This window comes from Balaenoptera musculus, chromosome 4 (genome assembly GCF_009873245.2).
Source record: "Balaenoptera musculus isolate JJ_BM4_2016_0621 chromosome 4, mBalMus1.pri.v3, whole genome shotgun sequence".
Lineage (NCBI taxonomy): Eukaryota > Metazoa > Chordata > Mammalia > Artiodactyla > Balaenopteridae > Balaenoptera > Balaenoptera musculus.
The window spans coordinates 133,698,269-133,723,932 of record NC_045788.1 but is presented as its reverse complement, the minus strand read 5'-3'; the positions used below and the strand labels follow the sequence as shown (position 1 = coordinate 133,723,932).

Below are 25,664 nucleotides of genomic sequence, written 5' to 3'. Positions count from 1 at the left end.
TTTTCTCCATGCCCCCTCCAGCATTTATTGTTTGTAGATTTTTTGATGATGGCCATTCTGACCGGTGTGAGGTGATATCACATTGTAGTTTTGACTTGCATTTCTCTAATGATTAGTGATGTTGAGCATCCTTTCATGTGTTTGTTGGCAATCTGTATGTCTTCTTTGGAGAAATGTCTATTTAGGTCTTCTGCCCATTTTTGGTTTTGGTTGTTTTGTTGGGTTTTTTTTGAATTTTATTTTATTTTTTTTTTATACAGCAGGTTCTTATTAGTCATCAATTTTATACACATCAGTGTATACATGTCAATCCCAATCACCTAATTCATCACACCACCACCACCACACCCCCGCCGCTTTCCCCCCTTGGTGTCCATACGTTTGTTCTCTACATCTGTGTCTCAATTTCTGCCCTGCAAACCAGTTCATCTGTACCACTTTTCTAGGTTCCACATATATGCGTCAATATACGATATTTGTTCTTCTCTTTCTGACTTACTTCACTCAGTATGACAGTCTCTAGATCCACCCACGTCTCAACAAATGACCCAATTTCGTTCCTTTTTATGGCTAAGTAATATTCCATTGTATATATGTACCACATCTTCTTAATCCATTGGTCTGTCAATGGGCATTTAGGTTGCTTCCATGACCTGACTATTGTAAATAGTGCTGCAATGAACATTGGGGTGCATGTGTCTTTTTGAATTATGGTTTTCTCTGGGTATATGCCCAGTAGTGGGATTGCTGGGTCATATGGTAATTCTATTTTTAGTTTTTTAAGGAACCTCCATACTGTTCTCCATAGTGGCTGTATCAATTTACATTCCCACCAACAGTGCAAGAGGGTTCCCTTTTCTCCACACCCTCTCCAGCATTTGTTGTTTGTAGATTTTCTGATGATGCCCATTCTAACTGGTGTGAGGTGATACCTCGTAGTTTTGATTTGCATTTCTCTAATAATTAGTGATGTTGAGCAGTTTTTCATGTGCTTCTTGGCCGTCTGTATGTCTTCTTTGGAGAAATGTCTATTTAGGTCTTCTGCCCATTTTTGGATTGGGTTGTTTGTTTTTTTAATATTGAGCTGCATGAGCTGTTTATATATTTTGGAGATTAATCCTTTGTCCGTTGATTCATTTGCAAATATTTTCTCCCATTCTGAGGGTTGTCTTTTCATCTTGTTTATGGTTTCCTTTGTTGGGCAAAAGCTTTGAAGTTTCATTAGGTGCCATTTGTTTATTTTTGTTTTTATTTCCATTTCTCCAGGAGCTGGGTCAAAGAGGATATTGCTGTGATTTATGTCAAAGAGTGTTCTTTCTATATTTTCCTCTAAGAGTTTTATAGTGTCTGGTCTTACATTTAGGTCTCTAATCCATTTGGAGTTTATTTTTGTGTATGGTGTTAGGGAGTGTTCTAATTTCATTCTTTTACATGTAGCTGTCCAGTTTTCCCAGCACCACTTATTGAAGAGACTGTCTTTTCTCCATTGTATATCCTTGCTTCCTTTGTCATAGATTAGCTGACCATAGTTGCGTGGGTTTATCTCTGGGCTTTCTATCTTGTTCCATTGATCTATATTTCTGTTTTTGTGCCAGTACCATATTGTCTTGATTACTGTAGCTTTGTAGTATAGTCTGAAGTCAGGGAGTCTGATTCCTCCAGCTCCGCTTTTTTCCCTGAAGACTGCTTTGGCTATTTGGGGTCTTTTGTGTCTCCATACAAATTTTAAGATTTTTTGTTCTAGTTCTGTAAAAAATGCCAATGGTAATTTGATAGGGATTGCATTGAATTTGTAGATTGTTTTGGGTAGTATAGTCATTTTCACAATATTGATTCTTCCAATCCAAGAACATGACATATCTCTCCATCTGTTGGTATCATCTTTAATTTCTTTCATCAGTGTCTTACAGTTTTCTGCATACAGGTCTTTTGTCTCCCTAGGTAGGTTTATTCCTAGGTATTTTATTCTTTTTGTTGCAATGGTAAATGGGAGTGTTTCCTTAATTTCTCTTTCAGATTTTTCATCATTAGTATATAGGAATGCAAGAGATTTCTGTGCATTAATTTTGTATCCTGCAACTTTACCAAATTCATTGATTAGCTCTAGTAGTTTTCTGGTGGCATCTTTAGGATTCTGTATGCATAGTATCATGTCATCTGCAAACAGTGACAGTTTTACTTCTTCTTTTCCAGTTTGTATTCCTTTTATTTCTTTTTCTTCTCTGATTGCCGTGGCTAGGACTCCGAAAACTATGTTGAATAATAGTGGTGTGAGTGGACATCCTTGTCTGTTCCTGATCTTAGAGGAAATGTTTTCAGTTTTTCACCATTGAGAATGATGTTTGCTGTGGGTTTGTTGTATATGGCCTTTATTATGTTGAGGTACGTTCCCTCTATGCCCACTTTCTGGAGAGTTTTTATCATGAATGGGTGTTGAATTTTGTCAAAAGCTTTTTCTACATCTATTGAGATGATCATATGGTTTTTCTTCTTCAGTTTGTTAATATGGTGTATCACATTGATTGATTTGCGTATATTGAAGAATCCTTGCATCCCTGGGATAAATCGCACTTGATCATGGTGTGTGATACTTTTAATGTGTTGTTGGATTCTGTTTGCTAGTATTTTGTTGAGGATTTTTGCATCTATATTCATCAGTGATATTGGTCTGTAATTTTCTTTTTTTGTAGTATCTTTGTCTGGTTTTGGTGTCAGGGTGATGGTGGCCTCACAGAATGAGTTAGGGAGTGTTCCTTCCTCTGCAATTTTTTGGAAGAGTTTGAGAAGGATGGGTGTTAGCTCTTCTCTAAATGTTTGATAGAATTTACCTGTGAAGTCATCTGGTCCTGGACTTCTGTTTGTTGGAAGATTTTTAATCACAGTTTCAATTTCATTACTTGTGATTGGTCTGTTCATACTTTCTATTTCTTCCTGGTTCAGTCTCGGAAGGTTATACCTTTCTAAGAATTTGTCCATTTCTTCCAGGCTGTCCATTTTATTGGCATAGAGTTGCTTGTAGTAGTCTCTTAGGATGCTTTGTATTTCTGCGGTGTCTGTTGTAACTTCTCCTTTTTCATTTTTAATTTTATTGATTTGAGTCCTCTCCCTCTTTTCTTGATGAGTCTGGCTAATGGTTTATCAATTTTGTTTATCTTCTCAAAGAACCAACTTTTAGTTTTATTGATCTTTGCTATTGTTTTCTTCGTTTCTATTTCATTTATTTCTGCTCTGATCTTTATGATTTCTTTCCTTCTGCTAACTTTGGGTTTTTTTTGTTCTTCTTTCTCTAACTGCTTTAGGTGTAAGTTTAGGTTGTTTATTTGAGATGTTTCTTGTTTCTTGAGGTAGGACTGTATTGCTGTAAACTTCCCTCTTAGAACTGCTTTTGCTGCATCCCATAGGTTTTGGGTCATCATGTTTTCATTGTCATTTGTCTCTAGGTATTTTTTGATTTTGTCTTTAATTTCTTCAGTGATCTCTTGGTTATTTAGTAGTGTATTGTTTAGCCTCCACGTGTTTGTATTTTTTACAGTTTTTTCCCTGTAATTGATATCTAGTCTCATAGAGCTGTGGTCAGAACAGATTCCTGATACAATTTCAATTTTTTTAAATTTCCCAAGGCTTGATTTGTGACCCAAGATATGATCTATCCTGGAAAATGTTCCATGAGCACTTGAGAAGAGAGTGTATTCTGTTGGTTTTGGATGGAATGCCCTATAAATATCAATTAAGTCCATCTTGTTTAGTGTATCATTTAAAGCTTGTGTTTCCTTATTTATTTTCATTTTGGATGATCTGTCCACTGATGAAAGTGGGGTGTTAAAGCCCCCTACTATGATTGTGTTACTGTTGATTTCCCCTTTTATGGCTGTTATCATTTGCCTTATATATTGAGGTGCTCCTATGTTGGGTGCATAAATATTTACAATTGTTTATATCGTCTTCTTGGATTGATCCCTTGATCATTATGTAGTGTCCTTCTTTGTCTCTTGTAATAGTCTTTGTTTTAAAGTCTATTTTGTCTGATATGAGAATTGCTACTCCAGCTTTCTTTTGATTTCCATTTGCATGGAATATCTTTTTCCATCCCTTCACTTTCCGTCTGTATGTGTCCCTAGGTCTGAAGTGAGTCTCTTGTAGACAGCATATATACGGGTCTTGTTTGTGTATCCATTCACCCAGTCTATGTCTTTTGGTTGGAGCATTTAATCCATTAACATTTAAGGTAGTTATCAATATGTATGTTTCTATTACCATTTTCTTAATTGTTTTGGGTTTGTTATTGTAGGTCTTTTCCTTCTCTTGTGTTTCCTGCTTAGAGAAGTTCCTTTAGCATTTGTTGTAAAGCTGGTTTGGTGGTGCTGAATTCTCTTAGTTTTTGCTAGTCTGTGAAGGTTTTAATTTCTCCACTGAATCTGAATGAGATCCTTGCTGGGTAGAGTAATCTTGGTTGTAGATTTTTCCCTTTCATCACTTTAAATATGTCCTGCCACTCCCTTCTGGCTTGCAGAGTTTCTGCTGAAAGATCAGCTGTTAATCTTATGGGGATTCCCTTGTTATGTTATTTGTTGCTTTTCCCTTGCTGCTTTCAGTATTTTTTCTTTTTATTTAATTTTTGATAGTTTGATTAATATGTGTCTTGGCATGTTTCTCCTTGGATTTATCCTGTATGGGACTCTCTGTGCTTCCTGGACTTGATTAACTATTTCCTTTCCCATATTAAGGAAGTTTTCAATTATAAGCTCTTCAAATTTTTTCTCAGTCCCTTTCTTTTTCTCTTCTTCTTCTGGGACCCCTATAATTCAAATGTTGGCGCGTTTAATGTTGTTCCAGAGGTCTCTGAGACTGTCCTCAATTCTTTTCATTCTTTCTTCTTTATTCTGCTCTGCGGTAGTTATTTCCACTATTTTATCTTCCAGATCACTTATCTGTTCTTCTGCCTCAGTTATTCTGCTATTGATTCCTTCTAGATAAATTTTAATTTCATTTATTGTGTTGTTCTTCATTGTTTGTTTGCTCTTTAGTTCTTCTAGGTCCTTGTTAAACGTTTCTTGTATTTTCTCCATTCCATTTCCAAGATTTTGGATCATCTTTACCATCATTACTCTGAATTCTTTTTCAGGTAGACTGCCTATTTCCTCTTCATTTGTTTGGTCTGGTGGGTTTTTACTTTGCTCCTTCATCCGCTGTGTGTTTCTCTGTCTTCTCATTTTGCTTAACTTACTGTGTCTGGGGTCTCCTTTTCCCAGGCTGCAGGTTCATAGTTCTCGTTGTTTTTGGTGTCTGCCCCCAGTGGCTAAGGTTGGCTCAGTGGGTTGTGTAGGCTTCCTGGTGGAGGGGACTTGTGCCTGTGTTCTGGTGGATGAGGCTGGATCTTGTCTTTCTGGTGGGCAGGACCACGTCCGGTGGTGTGTTTTGTGGTGTCTGTGGCCTTATTATGATTTTAGCCAGCCTCTCTGCTAATGGATGGGGTTGTGTTCCTGTCTTGCTAGTTGTTTGGCATAGGGTATCCAGCACTGTAGCTTGCTGGTTGTTGAGTGGAGCTGGGTGTTGGCGTTGAGATGGAGATCTCTGGGAGAGCTTTCACCATTTAATATTATGTGGGTCCGAGAGGTCTCTAGTGAACCAGTGTCCTGAACTCAGCTCTCCCACCTCAGAGGCTCAGGCCTGACACCTGGACAGAGCACCAAGACCCTGTCAGCCACACGACTTTTTTCTTTTCCTCTGTGCTCAGTCTAGTTCCACTTGCTCATAGGGGGCCACGTTCAGAGGCCTCCCCCCTGCACTTCAGACCAGACTTTCTCATGGGAAATGGTGACAGTGACACCTCAGCTCGAGGGCAATAGTTGTGACTCTTCTTCTCAGTCCAGTGTCACGTGCTTATAGGGGGTCATGTGCAGAGGCTTTGTGCCTAACACGTCAGATCACAGATTCCACAGCAGACTTCTGCACGACACCTCATTCAAGATGACAACATGTTCTTTACTGCTATTCTACACTCCTCTCAGAAATGTCTAGTTGTATATTTTACCTATTTTTCTTTTTTAGAAAGATATTCGCCATGTGTTTCTTCTTTAGGTCTTTTTTTTAAAATTTATTTTAATATTTATTTTTGGCTGTGTTGGGTCTTTGTTTCTGTGCGAGGGCTTTCTCTAGTTGCAGCAAGCAGGGGCGACTCTTCATCGCGGTGCGGGCCTCTCACTATCGCGGCCTCTCTTGTTGCGGAGCACAGGTTCCAGATGCGCAGGCTCAGTAGTTGTGGCTCACGGGCCCAGTTGCTCCGCGGCATGTGGGATCTTCCCAGACCAGGGCTCGAACCCGTGTCCCCTGCATTGGCAGGCAGATTCTCAACCACTGTGCCACCAGGGAAGCCCCTTACCTATTTTTCTATTAAGGTATTTGTCTTTTTCTTTCTGAGTTATAAGAGTGCTTGAGATGACAGAGAGATAGATAGATAGATAGATAGGTGGATAGATAGATAGATATTATAGATAGATAATCCATGTATATTTCAGTATCTTCTTATATACAGTTAAAATCTGTTTACTCAGCTTATATCTGTCATTTGTCTTTTAATCTTGTTCATTATGTTCGGTTACACAAAATTTTTTAAGAAATATGTTTATTCAAATAATATTAGCACATTCTTGATATGCAAGATTCAAACAACACAGAAGTATAGATAACAACTGTGTTCTATCCCCTTTGCTCTCCTGCCTCAGAGGTAACTGTGCCCAGGCTTAAGGGCATCCCTTTAGTTCCCTTCAGATGTTCCACATACATTTAACAGTCACACAGAGTTTTTCCTTGGTTTTGCAAAATGGACCATACTGTAGGATTGCTTGTGAAAGGTTGTTTTTGGGTTTTGTTTGTTTGTTTTGTTTTGTTTTAACTTGACAGCATTTTCTAGATATCATTCCAGCTAATACAAAAAAGTCTCTTTCATAGCATAGACTCACCACTTTATTTAACTACTCTCCTTAATGAACATCTAGGTTTCTCCCAGAGGAAAAAAATTTTTTTTCAAGTTGCTACAAATCTAAATTCTTTAAAGTTCTGTCTTTGGTGCCATGCTAAGAATTTGTCCACCTCAGTATTATAAAGAATATCTAATCTTAGTATTTTTACAGTTTTCCATATGTATCTTATAACTGGCCACCTTTAAAAATTCTCTTCTTAGTTTTGCTAGTTTTCAGTTCATTCTTTTTGGTTCTCTAGGGTAGCAATCATGTTTCTGCAAAGAATGATAATTTGCTTTTTCTTTTTTAATATTTATGCCTCTCAGTTATTTTCTTGTTTTTGTTTTTCTCCCCATTAGCTAGATCTAGAACACCTATTTTATTTTATTTTTTAAAAATATTTATTTTATTTATTTGGCTGCTCCAGGTCTTAGTTGCAGCATGCAGGATCTTTGCTGCAGCCTGTGGGCTCTAGTTCCCTGACCAGGGATCGAACCTGGGCCCCTTGCACTGGGCATGTGGAGTCTTAGCCACTGGACCACCAGGGAAGCCCCTAGAACTTAAAAATCTTGTTTCCAACTTCAATTCCCAACTAAATATTGGGGGAAGTAAAGAAAAGTGTTGAGTTAGTTTAATAGTAACTGTCAAGTTGGAGAAAAGGAAACAGTAGATTGAAAGCTTCTTTCAAAACTAATTATTTACCTCAACCAATGTGGCCACAGTGTATTTTGTGGGGTCAAACTGGGGTTGGACTGAGGAACTGGCTTATATGAGAGGGAAATTTGTTACATATAAGGGGATTCAGCAAATAAGTAAATCTATTGAGGATAATGAGAGCCAGGCTTCTCATGGAGAAGGGAGTTATATATAGAGAAAGGGGAAAGGCTAGAATAAATTCCATGATACTAGATTAGAACAGGAAGTATTGGTGTGAACTCATGGGTTTTAATACATATTATAATATATATAAATCTTGAAATAAATATGTTAGCACACTTATGTTAATATGTGGGTATGAATATATACACATACGTATATTGCCTGGCTCGGCCACTGAGAGAGTCAAAAGGCAACAACACCCCAGTATCAGTGAGCACACCAGTGTCTAGATCTGGGTTTCTAAATTCTCCATCGAAGGGAACCAGATCTAAAACCTCTCTCCAGGAGCTTTCCTCCCTGTGGTTATAGAATCACAGGCTCAGAGGATGTCTAAGTCTGCTCACTCACTTTACAGATGGGCACGCTGAAACCCTAATTTTTTTTTCTTTTCTTTTGGTATTGGCTTTCTTAAAATGACAGGAGAAAAACAATCATCTAATATCAACATAGAGTATCTCACAATGGCTTTCTGAAGACAAGTGGTGGAAACTATATTTCTTTCTCTCTTTCTTACTAGGAGAACCAAGGCCTAAAGACACTCTGCCTGTGTTAGGAAAAGAACTGAGCTCTCATGTTCCGACTTATAAGGTGGAGGCCACTTGGTTGCAGAGCTGAAGGCTGTGTATTATCAGCTCTTTTCACGATAAGCTAGCTTTGCTTTCTGAGTTATCAAGAAGATGCCTCCTGCAGCCTGTTGGTATAAAATTTCTACACAGCAGATACCGGGTGTGTTGGCTGGGGAACCTGCCCATGGCCCCAGATCCCTGACCTGCTGGGGAAGCATTCCTCTACTCGAAAAGGCAAGACAGCTACTTACATTTTTAATGATCAGTGGGTATCTCGTTACCCGTTGCATAGGCTTCAGTATAAAACTAGAGAGTGGCATTCCCTTACAGCGAGGGTCCATGGCCAGTCTCTGAAATAAGAGATTTTTTTAAAATGTACTTAAGAAGTTTGCAAAATCTGGTCAGTGACATCAACATCGATGTTATTCAGGACTCCCCACCCATCACATTGTCTCATCTATCTGGATAACAGCTGAGGAGCCCGGAGCTGGAAGAGCCGGGCTGGTTATCCCCAGGCCAGGAGGAGGCCCGTTCCAGATGGAGAGTGGGACTCTACCTTGGGTGTGACTCAGCTGCAGGGTTGAACCCTGCTCCCCAGATCCAGTGGACCTTCCATGGGACATGTGGTTTCTTACTTCCAAAGATGAGATTCTGGCTTTACAGAGAATATTTCCTCTGGATACCTACCAAAACTTTATAACATTCCCAGGAGCAAGGAGAGTCACAAGACTCTAAGGTCAGAACAAAAATCCCCCTCAAGTCCCACAGATGCTGGAAGGGCCTTGCCGGATCTCACTGTCTGTTTTGGGCGAAACCTGCACCTGCCCGTGGGAGCCCCAGCAGGGTAGGGATGGTGAAGCCGAGACATGAGGGTCAGGCCCCCAGTCCCAGGGGCTGTGGTAGTCTCCACCCTGGACTCCCTGCCTCTTTCCTTCCACCACTTTTGTCAACTTGACTGGAGGACAAGAGTCCTTTTACCTCCAAACAGTGACCCCGTCTACAAGTCACAGGGGTTATATGGTGACAGCTCTCAAAGGTTCTGGTCAGGTTTACTGTCTTAGGAACAGGTTGAATGCCATGGCCTGGGCCCCAAGCCCTGGGACCTGTCAGTGCCTGAACCTGCTCCAGCCGTGGACACCATTATTCCAGGAACACTTTGCAGCTGGCAAAGGCATGTCAAAGTCCCGCAGGAATGAGGCAGGGAGAGGGGATGAGGGGAGGGGTGAGAAGGGGAGGGGCAACAAGGCCCCTCCTGGGCTGGTGTCAGCATTTCCCTCAAGTTCAAGTACATCCAGTGATGAACTCATCCTGCCTGCGCCCAGGGAGGACCCGGCCCTTGGCTGGAACCCCAGGTGGCCCGTGGCACCTGGCAGCCCAGTATCTGCTCTCCAGTCTCCAGCCCACCCTAGGCCTACTTCATAGCAGTGTTTCTCCTCTTAGATACCCCACTCATTGGGTAGAAAATCAGAGCATTTAATATTGAGAAACAGGGCAAGAAAGAAAGAACAAGAACATCTGATGCTAGGCCGAGAAGAGATGGCATCTTCCCCTCCCAATGATGACCCCACAGACATGGTTACTGGGGGGAGTGGGAAAGGCCTGCCCCCAAAATGCAGGAGGTGCAAAGATAAGCCTGTCATTAGTATGATTATTTTGCTGTCCGTTCATCAAAATGTGCCTGTTCAGCAGAAGTTATTTTATTCTCTTTTTTCTTCCCCTCTGGGAGAGGTTGGGGCTGATTGCATGGGCTGGCCAGGCCAGCAGGGACCCACCCCAGCGAAGGGCAGCAGACCCAAAGCCTGAGGCCTCCAGCAGCATGGGGCCCACTTCCCCACAATGTCCCTTGGTGGGCACATGGCTCTCCAGACCCTTGTTATCCTCCAAGGCAGCGGTCCTGGCATCCCACACTCACCCCCATGGGCTTCCTAGAGCTTGAGCCCATCAAAAAGAACCAATTGGGAAAAAAACAAAGGGTCCATTGGGATTGCCGGCCATTCCCTTTGCAGGGGAAGGGCAGAGAGCAGCAAAGAACTGAAGATGCTCAGATTAAACAGAATAGGAAACCTGAGACCCACCAGCCCTCTTAGGCCTAAAAATGAGACGGAGGATTTAAACCTGTGTTCAGATAACACCACTCACACCTGGCCAAGGCAGAGCTTCTAGGCCAGCGCTGGTCCCTCCTGTCCAAGCCCACCCCCTTGGTCCCAGCCACCCACCAGCGAGGGGCAGCCCCTACTGTTCAGCCGAGACCTCACCCTTGTTGGCCTTCAGTAAATGTGTGAATCAGCCCCTCACACGCCCAGCCGCTGGAAGACGGCCACTCGGCAGGGGCAGAGACTCAGCTCAGCCTGGGCTCCTTACTTTGACAAACTCCTTGAAGTCGGGGGCCTCATCTGTCTTCTGCTGGATCAAGGCAGCCCCGTTGAGCTGGCAGCTGCAGAAGCGGATGTAGGGTTGCATGTGTGGCAGCTGGGCGGTCAGGATGTCCCCGATCATCTTCACAGGCATCTTCTCCCCAGACATCTTCTTGCGAACTCTCAGCGCTCTGCACAGAAACACGAGAAGTGAGCGCCCCCTTCACGCTCTCTGATGGGTACACAGCACACTTCTAGGTGGTACAGAAATGGGATGTGTGTGAGGGGCACAAACCCAGGGCCACTAAAGCATCTATGTGGCAGACAAGGAACAGAAAAAGAAATGAGTCTAGTGCTACAAAGAGGTATCACTGGGGCATTTTTCTTTGAGATGAAGGCTGTTTGCTGGCTCTTAGGAAGAAAAACTTAAAAAAAAAAAAAAACTTTGCTGAACAAGTCAGCATAAAAGACAATGTTTTCTTGTGGAAATATATGGAATCCTTTTTTTGAATAACTCAGACAGGATCCCTGGGTGGATGTCTGACTTTATGGATGATCTGTCCAGGCTGGGATGGCCCCAACACTGAACCTGTTTCCGGGGCCAGTGCTGCCCAAGGGAAGCTGCTGTTGCCAGGGGCCATGGAGGCTCAATCTCAGACCAAACAAAACATAATCAAGATGGTAAATCAACTGCCACAGAAAAATAATCCCATTATGTTCACGAAAGCCAGGTATAAATGATTGTCTGAACAATCTGTGCCATTCTCTGGTTCACTGCTTCATCGCTGTGGCTAATTTGAAGTTGACTGGATTAAGAGGAGTTCTGAAGAGAGAAGCCTATTCATGTGATAACGGGTTGTAGACTCAAACAATTTATATCCTGGAAGCTGAGAAGGTACTAGAGGGACTGGAAAGTGTTTGCTCAGGAGTCCAGCTGCATTCTGAGTGTTCAGGACCATAACACCAGGACTGTGCATCCCACCCTTCTAACTCGCACGTCAACTCCTAACCCAGCATCTATAAGAAGGGCGTGGCACCGAGCTTTTACGCAGCAAGGATAGCAATGTACTATAAGGGCAGGACCTCGACATATGAGGCCATGGGTGTGTTCTGCCTACCCTAGTGATTATGGATGATGGCTGGATTGATGGATGGCTGGATGGATGGATGGATGGATGGATGGAAGGAACAGAATGGTATGATATGGAATTTTTACATAAGGCTGGGAGGATGTTACTATGAATTCCTCTGGCTGCTTTCAAGGTCATGGGTAGGGCTATATAATTCTAAGGAGGCTCTGCAATCTTAGTATTAAAAACTTCAGATCACTTTATTTTCTTTCTCCTACGTTTTTGGTTCAAGAAAAAAAGAATCTTTGGACTGGGCAACAAGCCAAGGAGAAAAGCTTTAGGGACAGTGCGCTATGTGGCCCAAACAATGAGCCATTCCCCCTCAAGCAGGTGCCCTTGTGGGGAGAGGTGCTGGTCAGCGCTGGCTGCCTGGGGTGTGAGGAGTGGCAGGTTGGTACCCTCAGGATGGCCAGGTGGCCACTGCTCATTGGGGGGGGGTTGGTGTGGGATATCTCCCAGTGTGTAGAAATTTGCTCAAGGGTTACGTCACTACCAATGCTGGGGGACGAGAGTGCTGAATAACCATGTTACAAACTTGCTATGGACGGAAATGGGAAGAAATTCCATCATTCCATGATTTTCCAATGAGGAGAAACACAATCTTTCTGCAAGGGAATAAGAGTGGTTTCACCTGCCCCCCTCCTTTTTTTTTTTTTTTTTTTAATGATGGGGAGAGAAGAAAAAGGGAAAAGAAAAAAGATCACACGCAGATCATCACTGTCTTGAGGAAGTTAAGCCAGTTCCTGGGTTCTGGAGGCCCACGCTTGGAGACCTGAGTTGTCCAACTGGGAGACAGACCTAAAATCAGGCCCCTGCTACGGACCAGGCACCTGTTAGGTTGAACTGTGAGTCACCTTCTGGGATGTTCTACTGCACAGGCAAGGCTTTTGAGGACTGGGTTTGAGTGGGTTGAAACAGGGCGCGTCACCAGGCTCAGGGATCACATGACTCCACTGCTGCAGCCTCAGCCCCGCCCTTTGGTGAGCTGATTTGTAATCTCACATAAAGGTCTATGGATTCAAGGTCTTGAACTGTGACAGTAATCAATCAGCTAATGAACACATCAGAGAGCTTGACATTTGCTGAACGAATGAGTAGCCCTCTGAAGTTCGCAGATCAAGGGGATGGTCAAGAGAGCTGGCATTTATGAATGTGTCCTATGTGTCAAACAATTTTTTTTGAATCTATATGACATTATCCCTATTGACAGTTGGGGAAACCGAGGCACGCAGAAATCGAGTGACTTGACCAGAGTCACACAGCTCATGGGTGGCAGGAAGCCCTGGTCTCCAGAGCCCACAGTCTGTAAGCACCGCATGGGGGGACGAGCACCGTGCCCACCCGCCTCCCCTCAAGATGCTCAGGGCTCCTGGCCTGTCCTTGCTCCAGAAGCAGCTCCTGCCATCCCACCAAGGGGGGCTTCCACGGCCCCCCTGCTCTTCCCTCCCTTCTGTCCTTCCTCTTCATTTCCTCAAGCCTCTCCCTCCTTTCCTCTCACCCTGCCCACTCCCATCCAAAGCCCCTTTCTTCCTTCTCCCCATCCTGTCTTTACCCCCCAAGGTATCTTTTTATTTTTCTTTGTTTTTCTGCCTAAAATAAAATCATGCCTATTCTTCTTAAGTTAAAAAGAAAACTGAATACTTAATATTTAAGAAAAAAAATTTTTTTTTTTTTTTGGAGAAGCTCTTTCATTTATTTATTTATTTATTTATTATTCAAGCAAGGAGGCAGGAAAGGATCTTCATTAAAAACACAGCTGCAGTACCTGGTTCTACACACCCTATCTCGCTTCTGCACCCCTCCTGCTATCACTTCTAACAGCCATCCCTAGCGGCCTGCACCTAGCTCTTAACTTTAAAATGTTCTAGATTCTTCTTCCCTACTCTGCTCATTGAAGGCAAACTTCTCAGCTCTCTGCTCACAGGTAAGAGAGCCAACCATCCATTTTAACCCCCAACCAGAGGTGGCATTAGTAGGAAGTCTGTGTGCCCCAGGTAGCTCCCTTTTATGTTCATTTTATTTGTTTCTTATTTATCTGTTTGATAAATCCTATGTCCCCCCTCTAAGTACAAGCAGTCGCTGGCCCTTGGATCAGGAGTGACAGATACGTGGCTGCCCACTGCGGCCTTCCAGGGAGAGCTGCCTTAAATTCTCTTCATCTTCTTCCATCCTGCCAGGAGTCCTAACCCGTCCCATCATTGGGATTAGCCCTTTGCACAAAGAAATTAAGTCTATGCAGCAAAATTGTATAATCTACAATATGGGCGCTCACCATAAAATTCGTCCAATTTTTTCTGGTATGTTTGAAATTTTTCATAATAAGATGTTGAAAAGGAAAAAAAAAGAAAAGAAAGGAGGAAAGAAATCAGGTCCCCAGAAAGCTCCTGCTAAATACAAGTATTTTATCTGGAAAACGAAAAGATTAGCCAAACTAACCAATCAGGTCATCAGAGGAAGGCGCAGAGCATACCTGTGATGGGAGAGGGGGTGTCTGTGCCTGTTGGTGCCATGATTGACAGGGTGCCAGCTGTATACCTGATCTCTTTGCTCCTTGGGATAACCCTGCATGCTAGACAGGGCAGGAGCCCTGACTGCAATTTTACAAGCTCTAAAACAAAGGGGTGGGGAGTTATCTGCCCAAGGTAACTGCCCAGAACGAGTTAGAAGGCGCTGGAGCCCAGATGAAAACTCGAGACGTCTGCCTCGTGGTCTCACCTTCTTTCCATCGAGGGCAGGACAGGGTGGAACCCCTAGTGGGACCCTGGGCGTTGTCCACAGAGCAGCCTGGGGCACCCTGATCGCCTTCTGTGTGACTTTGGACAAGTCACTCAACCTCTCTGAGCCTTGTTTCTGCGGTTGCAAGAGCGTTCCCAATTCCTACCTCCAGGGCTGTGGAGCCCATCAGCGCTAATGGGAGGAAGGAGCACGCAGGCCTGGCCCTGACAGAGCTCAAGAAAGGGGCTTCTGCTTTCCTGACATGAGCAGGACGGAGGGTTAAAAGTACAGAGACAACAGAAAGGCATGGGAAGCGCCGATGCTGGGAGGGTTGGGGAGGGGTGTCACTCGGGGACATCAGACACATCGCCCGCCTCCCCACCCCCACACAGCTGCCCAAGGAAAGAGGCGTTAACTTGTAGGTATATTTTCAACAGAAAACCTTTTCATCTATTTCAAAACAACTTGTCTCCAACACTTTAGGTTTAGTACTTGTAGGTTCAGGGGTTAACTAGCCCACCTGCCCCAAGTGACAAGGCAGCCTCTCTCCAAGGCAAGAGTGGGTGCTCAGTCCACCCTGGGGCCCAAGCCCAGCACTTACTAGGGACCACGCACTCACTGTCTAAATGCTCCCTAAGGAGAACCATATGTGGTAGGTACTATTATCACCCCCATTTTACAGATGAGGACACTGAGGCCCAGGGAGCATAGGTGACTTGCTCAAAGCAGGTAGGCAACAGCAGGGTGTGAGCCCAAGAGTCTGACCCAGACCTACGCTAGAAACCTCTACAGTATGCTTCTCAGGGGTGGGTAATGGAAATACTTTCTCCAAGCCACCCCTATGCCGTCATCTTTGATTAACGTCTTCTAGAACATAGAAACAGAAGACGTTATAGTTTTTCTTCACATCCGCCTCTCTGCACCTCTCTGTCCATCCCTTCATCTACTCCCAAACACACTCAAGAAAGTGGGGACCTGAAATCACTTTATAAAATCCCAGGGACCACATTCAGGAAATAGCTGCTTCCCAATTACATGAACCTAGAGATCTGGAATGGACACCAGTTCCCAGGGCCTGTGCTTCCTCCTGGCCCCCAGGATCACCACGGACTTCATCTGTTTTCTAGCAAATGATGTTATACCGAGGGCCTGGTGGACACAGATTTGGAAGTTTTTTTTAAGAACTGGAAAGGACTTTTGTGATGATGTAATCCAATCCCTTCCCTTTACCGGTGGGGAAACTGAGGAAGGGCAGCAAGCTGGGCTCCAAGCCCAGGTCTCCAGACTCCTGGCCCAGTGTTTCTCCCTGGCCCTGCAGCTGCCTCTGAGAATTAAAACAGGAATAAAATAGCGACTGCTCCAGGCCGGCTTCTCAGAGGCCTATCCTGAGAACTGCCGCTGACCGTGGCCATGAGCGGTCCCACACTTTCCCATCTTCGGGAGCCAAGAAAGTCTCAAGAGATCAACATTCCCCCAATGGAACCAGGGTCTGAGGCATGGGGGGGCTGCCCCCCACCCTGGATGGAGCTGGGCAGTGACTAGGAGCCAGAATCGGCTCAGCTCTGTTCATTCTAGAACCGTGGTAAAAGCAGGAACCGGGATGCCTGAGCAATCCATTCTCCCCGGTGAAAAACTGGGGGTGTGTTTCCAGAAAGCATCAGGGCTAGAAAGAGCGATGGTTCTTGTGAGCGGAAATGAGGAAGAGAGGCAGAAGGAAACACAGGGCGGCATGCACAGAGGGGACACACGGACGAAGCCACGTAGCAGGGCCGGCGTGCGAGGGCGAAGCCAGGCTGGGGATTGGAGGAGAGGCTTACTTCAGCAGTTTGATATTACACATAATCAGGTCCTTCCAGTTAACAAAAATCATAGCACCCTCCTTTTCTGTCAGCAGCTCAGACTCCATCAGGGGTTTCTGAAAGATCTACAGATGCAGAAAACGAAGCAGTTCAGAAAGCAAACAGTTAGCTTCAAACTCAAACGCACGCACACACCGATCTGTTCGGAGCCACGGGAAGGACCGAGGCATCTGCAGCTTTGGCTGGGAGGCCCAGAAGCTGCAGAGTTTCTGAAGCAGGTGGCCCTCCCTCTGCCGGGGGGTATGGGGGGGTGGTGGGTTCCCATCAGGTCCACACTGTTGTTTTACAAGGAGGCCCACTAAACCCTGGAGGACAGGCCTTAACTCCGCCAGGACTCAGCCGGGGGTCTGGACAAAGGCACTCAAGCTCTCACCTGCCACGGTGAGGAATTGGGCACAGGGGGGAAGTGGAGGGCCGAGAGATGCACGGGGTAGGGGGGACTCCCGCATTCCTGCCCCCAGCATCGGCTGCACAGACAAGCCTCAGGAAGTCCAGGGCAGCAGCCCCGGCAGCCGGGCCCCCAACCAGCAGCCTGGGGACGGGACGGACTCCACTGCTCTGCCCGCAGCCTGGCTGGGCCTGGGACAGAGCCAGCGAGTGAAGGCCTGGTACCAGGTGGGCGCCGCCCCTCTCCTGGGCTCTGGGAAATTCAGGAGCCTGCCCAAGCTCCGCGTGGGTGGGCAGCTCACAGTAGACCACAGGTCTTAGCTGAGCCCCACGTGGTGAGCCCCTGCCTAGAGAGAGGTCATAGCTACCATTGCAGGCAGGCCACTCGCTGGAAGGTACCTTAGGGACCGGGACAGCCTGTCTTTGAAATAAACTTGGCTGGGCTGAGGCTGATCCCTGGGAGCCCTACTCGTCATGAGTCTTTAAGCTGATGTTGAACCTGGCATATACCAGGCCACTGCACAATGTACCATATCTAAGAGGGTGACACTCACAGCCTAGACATCCAAGACTGTATATTTAGTGACAGTCACGTGTCTTGAGAAAGGGGCACCTTTTCATACCAATGCTCCCTAAGCATTAATGATGGCCTTGGGGGCCATCAACTCATCCTGCAACCTGTACTCATCAACACTGGGTCACTGAGCAATGTCTTTCTGGGTCGATAAGACTATCAGAGGAGATGGTTTCACAATAGTTGGGGTACGGGGGTTCCCAAACGATCACGGTACTTTTCAAACTGTAGGGTGACCCTGAGGTCCAGCTCTGCAAACCCCTGTTCCCTAATATGTATGGACCAAAGGCTTCCTGAAAAGCAGAACTTCCCAACTCTCCACCTCCCCATCCTTCTGGACCAGGCAGACAAGGCCCTTCAACAGCTCCCTGGGAGGAGAGCCAAAATGAGACATCGTCCAGGACGGGGGAGGGAGGGTGTGCACAGGGCCCCGGGAGGAAACATCTTCATTCTCTGCAACAGATTTTTCTGGGGGGTAATATGTAGCATGAGGAATAACCAAGATATCAGCCAGATGACTGCCACTTTCAGATGTCACCGCTGAGGGCCAGGGAGATGACGCTCTACGGCATCAATTAGTTGGCGGCTGAGCTGCAAGTTCTCTGAGCCGAGCCCAGACTCCCAGCTCACAGCCCGTGTGTCCCCTCCCAGGCACTCCTCACGGGCTCATCTATCCCTGGCTTGAAGGGCCTCTGCCCCTCTGTGGGTAGGACTCACAGATGAGAATTGTGAGTCCGTGGCCACGGATGAGAATTAAGCATCTTCTCTTGGGTAAGACTCTCCTCTGTGATGTACCGTCCAGATGCTCCCATACCTCAGAAAGCTTCTCACACTGGGAATCAGGACCCAGCCCTCGTTGACAGAGTCCCTGCCTTCCCCACCCTCTGCCAGTGCCCCCCACCCCGCCCCAGCACCCCCAGCTGCCCTTACCTCTGTGACCAGTTGCAGGTCATTCACATAGTTCTCCTCCGTGACAATGAGCTCGTGGATGTATCCCTGTCGCTTTCTCTCAGTTGGGGTCAACATATCCAAGAGGTGTAAGTCTGAACACCCTGCAAAACACAACCATGGGGACGATTTAGTCCAGGTCTGGGGAAGCCTGTACAGCTTCATGGGGAAGATCCCCAAGGTCCTCGTGGCCGCCGGGCCCTGTGGTCTCACTCCAGTTAGACAGTGTTGTCCCCTAAAAAGATATGTTCAAGTCCTAACTCTGAAGGGAACTTGTTTGGAAATAGGGTCTCTGCATATGCAATCCAATTAAGACGAAGTCATACTCAATTAGGGCGGGCCCTAGTCCAATATGACTGGTGTGCTTATAAGAGGACGACACAGAGACAGACAGAAGGGAACGCCACGTGACGACAGAGGCAGAGACTAGAGTGACGTGTCTACAAGCCAAGGAATGCCAGAGATTTCTGGCAGCATCAGAAGCTAAGGGAAACGCATGCAATAATTCTCCCCTGAAGCCCGCAAAGGAACATGGCCCTACCCAAACCTTGATTTTGGACGTCTCACCTCCAGGACTATGAGAAAATAAATTTCTGTTATTTTAAGCCCACCCAGTTTGCGGTCATTTGTTACAGCAGCCTCAGGAAACTATTACAGGCCGTACACTCCTGCTTCAGCAAAACCACTAAAAGAGTGTCAAGAGAGAAGACTTAGTGGGGACTTCCCTGGCAGTCCAGTGGTTAAGACTCCATGCTCCCAATGCAGGGGGCACGGGTTCGATCCCTGGTCGGGGAACAAAGACCCCACATGCCACACGGGGCAGCCTAAAAACAAATGAAAACAAACAAACAAATAAACAAAAACCAGAGTAGACTTAGTAACAACTGGCTGACATTTCCTGAGGGCTCTCACCATGCCAGGTGCTGTACCAGGAGCTGAACACTGACAGTTGTGTTTAATGCTCATATAGACACTAAAATCATCTCCATTGTACAGACAGGGAAACTGAGGCTCAGAGAGGTTGCCTCACCCAAGCTCTCTCAGCTGGGTGGTGGAGAAGCTGAGATGGGACCCTGACACTTTGACCCCAGAGACTGGGCTCTACCCAAGATCACTACTGTTGGATCCGAGCTACAGGAGGGCACATGTTTATCCTGAGGTTGGTTTTTGGAGGATGAAATGGCTGTGCTGAGGCTCCTGATGGGCCCGGGGACAGGGCAGAGGTGGGGCACATCCAGACGCTGCTGGGCAAACTCTCCTGGACCAGGCTGCTGTCCTGCACCCACGGGAGCTGAGCAGCGAACCTACAGGCGGACAGGGAATTCCTCCAGGTGCAGACAGCCGGACACAGATCTGGCTGCAGGTCCACAAGGAGTAGGTTCTGCTGACGTGGGGTGGGGCATGCACAGCAGGTGGCGCCCGCCCTGGCCTCTGCTCATTTAGCCGGTTACTTGGGGTTGGTCTGCTTTGGATGCTCTCGGGGTTCAGGCAGAGGCTGTCCCCTGCCCCAGGCACACTGGAATGAGGGGCGGGGAAGCTCACGGCTGTAGGGAGGACCCCTCCTGCAGGTCTGGATCTACCTCTTCCACGTCAGTGGTCCCCTCACCCCTGTCCCTTTTATCAGGGGTTCTTTGTTTAATCACCAAAACCAGATTTATGAAGAAGACTGGGAGGTGTCTTGCATGTAGGTGGGGGTGAGGGCGCTGAGTCCCATTCGCTTCCTTTTCGCATCCCTTCTTCTCCCCACAAGGGGGTGCCGTGGAGCACAGTGCGGAACCCCCTGCTGGACACCAGTGGTTCTCAAAGTCGGGTCCCTAGACTGGCAGCAGCAGCAGCACCTGGGAGCTTATTATAAATGCAGATGCTCAGGCCCCTGCTGACCAGACTGTGGAGTCAGGGCCTGGAATCTGATTTAACAAGCTATCCAGGTGACTTTTTAGGTACACTCAAATCTGAGAAGCCTGCTCTGAACTATCAGGGGTTCCTCAGAGTTTCCATCTTCCCCCGAGGGAATTTCTAGGCTCATGACTGATCTAGTCTATATGCTGGAAGCTTCTGCAAATAGAATGATCCCTCTGGGGCGAATGATATCATAGACTTCTCGGTAAATGCTTCACTGTGCCCAAGATTAACTCTGAGCTGGGCGCTTCCAGCCTTCAGTGTTGTCCCCTCCCCTGGCCAAATGCCCTCTCTAGAATGCTGGAGCTTCTCTTCCTGGGACAGGATAATCCCAGGATGGGCAGATGGATGCCAGGAAAGCATCAAGGCTGAGCCGTCATCATGTTAACAAGCTCCACGCCCTTCCATCCGAGACCTCATTCAAAGCCACGGCAGTGCGGCTAAGCTGCAATTCCACAGGGCCACAGGCTGAGCGTGAGCCTTCGCGTACGTCTGCAGATGTTTCTGGGACTCGGGCCCTCTGCTCAGCCACCAGTTGGCCTAGCTGTCCTTCCTGCCTCGGTGCGTTGACTGTGTTTTATTAAAACAATTGCATCAACAGTGAATTCTCAGGAAGGAAGCAAGTCATGATTGCTCACCTGGGGGGCTCAGCCAACCTCTGCAAGGTGATGCGTGAGCCCCGGCTTACCGGAAGCTGAGTGATGTCACCAATTTCTTTAGCTTTCTTTAGGAAAGCCACCCAGGAAACACTCTTGAATTTGGGAGGAAAATATCTCATTCCTGCCTTATTCTTACCAAACTTTCCTGTTAGTGAGTCCAAGGGCCCAGGGGTAAGGCCATTTCTTGTTAAAGGGTAGAATACAGCCCTTGCATTACAGACTTGTATGAACTCAGGGAAGCAGGGTCTCCCCTGCAATTTTCAGGACAATTTTCCTTTCTGCAGGGATATCAGAGTACTGGTACAGACCAGCAGCTCTAAAACTCAGTTCCCACACACTGTGCAGTGATGTTTGCAGGGATACAAACATCGGGCTAGTAGTGGACTCTGGTTGGAACAGTCTTCCAAATGTCCCTGTAGGTCACAATTCCCCTTGCAGAATCTGGTGGATGCTGTGAAATCTTACCTCAGAAAACATATGTATACAATGTACACAATATACACATTTTGCACACAATTTTAAAGGATTTGCAGGCCCTCTTGAAGCTTGCTCATGGATCTCATTCCTTCATTCATTTGGCAAATATTTACTGATATCCTACTGTGCTGGGTGCTGGGAATTCATGATGGAAGAGGAGAAATGCCTGACCATCAGAGCATACAGCTAAGAACCCTGGGGTCCTCAGCTGGGGGTGGTGCCGACCCCCAACAAGCTGAAGGTGGTACTGCCCCCCCTACAGGCTGAAGACGGTACTGCCCACCCCTCAGGCTGAAGATGGTACTGCCCACCCACAGGCTGAGACAATACTGCCCCTGCTACAGCCTGAAGATAGTACTGCCCACCCCTACAGGCTGAAGACGGTACTGCTCCCCCTACAGGCTGAAGACGGTACTGCCCGCCCACAGGCTGAAGATGGTACTGCCCACCCACAGGCTGAGACAATACTGCCCCTGCTACAGCCTGAAGATAGTACTGCCCACCCCTACAGGCTGAAGACGGTACTGCTCCCCCTACAGGCTGAAGACGGTACTGCCCGCCCACAGGCTGAAGACGGTACTGGCCCCCCTATAGGCTGAAGACAGTACTCCCCCCCTACAGGCTGAAGACGGTACTGCCCCCCCCCCACAGGCTGAGGGTGGTATTGCTCCCTACCAGGTTGAGGGTTGCACTGCAACCACCTCCCAACTCCAGGCTGAGAATGAATTCTTGGTTGTCATAATGACTGGAGGTGGCTGCTGGAATTTGGGGGGGCTGAACCAGGGCTGCTAGATGACCTGCAATATACAGGACAGAGAATGGCCCACCTCCAGTGCCAATAGCACCCCACTGAGAAACGGTGACATTCCTAGAAACTGACAACTCTGCAGCAAGGATGGTGCACGTGACCAGAGACACACAGAACGACTGAGGAAAGATGACAGGAACTGGTTTGCTTTGGATTTCAGAAGTTCATTCTTCTGAGTCTTCAAGTTTCACACAGTGTGGTTTTGAAGAAGCTCAGAGCCAGAGCAACAGCAGGTCCAGGGTGGATTTTGGGTCACTGGTCTAAGAATCCCAAGCACTGAGGCCAGTTCAGGGTGAACTGACCGCCTCCTGCTCATGGGGGTGGGGGGCATGAGAAGGCTGCATGGCGTCCTACTCCCGGCAGCTCCAGCCTTCGGTCAATCCACCCAGCAGGCTGAGAAATATGGGGGAGGGGCAGTGCTGTGTGACTCTAGGCTACTCGCCCCAACAAATCCCACCCTGTGCTGGCCCCCCAACCAGCCTGCCTGGAGACAGAGGGATGGTCCAGATGGCCTCTCCAGGACCCAGAACCCAAAGAACAGCAAAGATTCTGTGGGGAGATTCGTCTCAGCATTATGTGCCAACAATGTTGGCTTGGAACAGTCTTTTCAGCTACTGAACTGACCCATAGGATGCTGTTTTAAAAATTCTTGCAGATGAATGCCAGACCAAGAGAACGATTAAAGACTTGAAATAGGTGCTTTGAACTCAAAAATATCCTTCCTTTGAAAACTTAATATTTAGCAAAACAAGAGAGTTTAAAAACTCCATTATTCAGAGCAGGGTAAGTGGAAAAGACATTTCAAATAGAGAGTTTTCTTTAGGGGTGGAGGGATGTGGTCTTTCTCTCCTTTGGGAACCAGAATAAACATGCTTTGCTGGCTTCCTTTCCCAGTGAAAAACGAGAGGGCAAAGCACAGCAAATAAATTTCGTGGACATCTCGGCATGATGGAGGGATTCTTATAACTAACTATAATCCTCTCGCAGCTGAAATAATATTGCAAATGACTCCAGGCAGTCAGAAATGATCCCCAATTACAACCCATGTGAAATTCCTAATCTGTGTGCTGTCCCTTATAATTTCATACAGTTAGACACATTTACAGCACAGAGAGAGCCATGACGCCCCTCTGAAAGGATTTGAGTCTGGGGCACTGCAGAAAAGTATCTTACCCCAAAAGATCATCTTGTCCCCTCAGTGGGACATTGCTCACAGGAACAACATAATCTAAATAAATTGCTTTATTACAAAAGTAATGCACAAACACATGCTTACTGTAAACAGTTCAAAAGACACGAAGTATCGAGATGTAGGGTAAAAAGCCCCCTCTCCCTACCCGAATCATTCTACTTCCTTTCCCAGCGGGGACCATAATTTTTAAAACCAAACCAGGCCCCACAGCAAGCTGGCCACAGAGCAAAGCAAATAAACAGGCTTCATTCCTCTTATGAAAGGGCCAAAATATACAATGAGATGGTCGATAAATATGCATTGCGTTCCCCCTGAAGTCCAAGAGACACAGAAATAAGCAAGGTAATGTCCTTGTCCTCAAGGAAACTCACAGCCCTGGGGGTGACTGGACATGAAAATTAAATTTAAAATAGCAAGCAACAAAGAATGGGCCTGCGGGCTGTGCTGATGGTGGAGGATGCAGCAACTCAGAAAACTAGGTGCTCTCCATCCCGATGGAGGAAGGTTGTACGAGGACCTGGTCCTCCTTGCGCCAGGCTTCTATATGGCCAGGGAGGATGGGGCCATTATGTTGGGGATGTGTGGGCCAGCATGCCAGGTGAACGCAGAGATGCTATGGAAGATAAGTGTGGAAGTAGACAGTAGATAAGGTGGGAAGTAGATTACAGAGGCCGTGATGCCAGAGGGACGGGGGAGAAGCAGTACAGAAGCTTGGGCGATGGTTTTTCATCTTTAAGGGAAAGGATCTACCAATGTCTGTGGGGACATTCAGTCCAAATCCTCTGGCTAAATGGCCCTGGGTCAGCAGGATCCATGTTAACTGGGCTCCTGGAGCTCCCGTCTGCACAGAAGGCTTCTCCAGGGTTGGCCTGAATGTAGGAAATGGGAGCCTCATGGCCCTGGTGTCTCCTGCCAGGTGGGCGCACTTCCCTCAAGGCTACACTGGATTCTCCTGGGAAAATGAATCTAATCATGTTGCCCTTATTGTCCACAATGGATGTGACAAAAAGAAGGTTCTGTGGTCAAAGCACTTTGTCCTTGCCCTGCAGCCGATGTCTAAACCCCCTCTTCTCTAAGCTGTGGCCCGCTATGGCCGCAACTGTGCTTGATGCTGGGATTCACTGATGAAGGAGCAGGACGGACGGTTGTCCTGCGGGAGCTTCAGTCTGCTGGAGGCTGGGGCATCCCATGCACACTCTGGCCCTTGCCGATTCACAGGCACCTCGTAGAGGACACCATGCACCCTGTCATCCATCCCAGAGACCTCAGAGGTGCAAATCCTTAAGACTGGATTTTGATGGGGGTCTAGAGATGCCAAGTGGGCACGGAGGCCTGTGGTGAGAGGTGGGGGAAATTCTACCTGATGGCACCAAAGACCCCCTGAGCCAGGTCCAGCTGAGCCCAGGCATCCCTCTGCAGCCTGTCCTGGGGACCCACCAGGGCCTTTTACTCAGCTGCACTCAGTCACAACCCGGAAGTTTAAAAGCGCCAATGTGGTTTCCAGATAAGCTTAATTGTCTCCCAAGAAGGAGAATCCAGCTACATGGGCTGCTGGGCAATTTAATGACTGTTGAGAAGTGGCGAAAATCAAATTACTCCCAGGGATAAATCATCTCTTAATTTTGCATCAAAAAGAATGTTAGTAATTTTTTTTTTAAATCAAAGGCATATCATTCATGGCTTTATAACCGATGTTGGAATTCCTGGTGTGGCATCAAGTGCCCCATGGTCTGCATTTGTTAGCTCATTCCTGGCCCCATTTATGTCACCATCCTTGTTTTTCTTTCTTTCTGAGTTCCCGCTGTCAATGTGCTCTATCCTGCAATATTTTAGGGGTCCTTACTAGCCGCCGTAAATAAATCTTTTGAGTATACAAGGTAGATCGGTGTGTTAGAAGTACAAACACACTTCTATCGCAGTATGAGGAAGGAGGCCATAGTTTTTTTTTTATAAGTTTATTTATTTTTGGCTGCATTGGGTCTTCATTCCTGCATGCGGGCTTTCTCTAGTTGAGGCGAGCGGGGGCTACTCTTCTTTGTGGTGCGCGGGCTTCTCATTGCGGTGGCTTCTCTTGTTGCAGAGCACGGGCTCTAGGCACGCGGGCTTCAGTAGTTGTGGCTCGTGGGCTCTAGAGCGCAGGCTCAGTAGTTGTGGTGCACAGGCTTAGTCGCTCCGCAGCACGTGGGATCTTCCCGGACCAGGGCTCGAACCCGTGTCCCCTGCATTGGCAGGCGGACTCTTAACCACTGCGCCACCAG

General features: G+C 46.9%; 1 protein-coding gene across 1 annotated transcript in view; it reads right to left on the bottom strand.

Moving 5' to 3' along the window:
• ITSN1 (intersectin 1) overlaps nt 1–25,664 on the bottom strand; it is a 235,769-nt gene that overhangs the window by 22,774 nt on the left and 187,331 nt on the right. Inside the window, 4 exon segments of the mRNA XM_036850123.1 lie at nt 8,656–8,754; nt 10,766–10,949; nt 16,421–16,527; nt 18,354–18,475. Coding sequence (XP_036706018.1) covers nt 8,656–8,754; nt 10,766–10,949; nt 16,421–16,527; nt 18,354–18,475 — 512 coding nt within the window.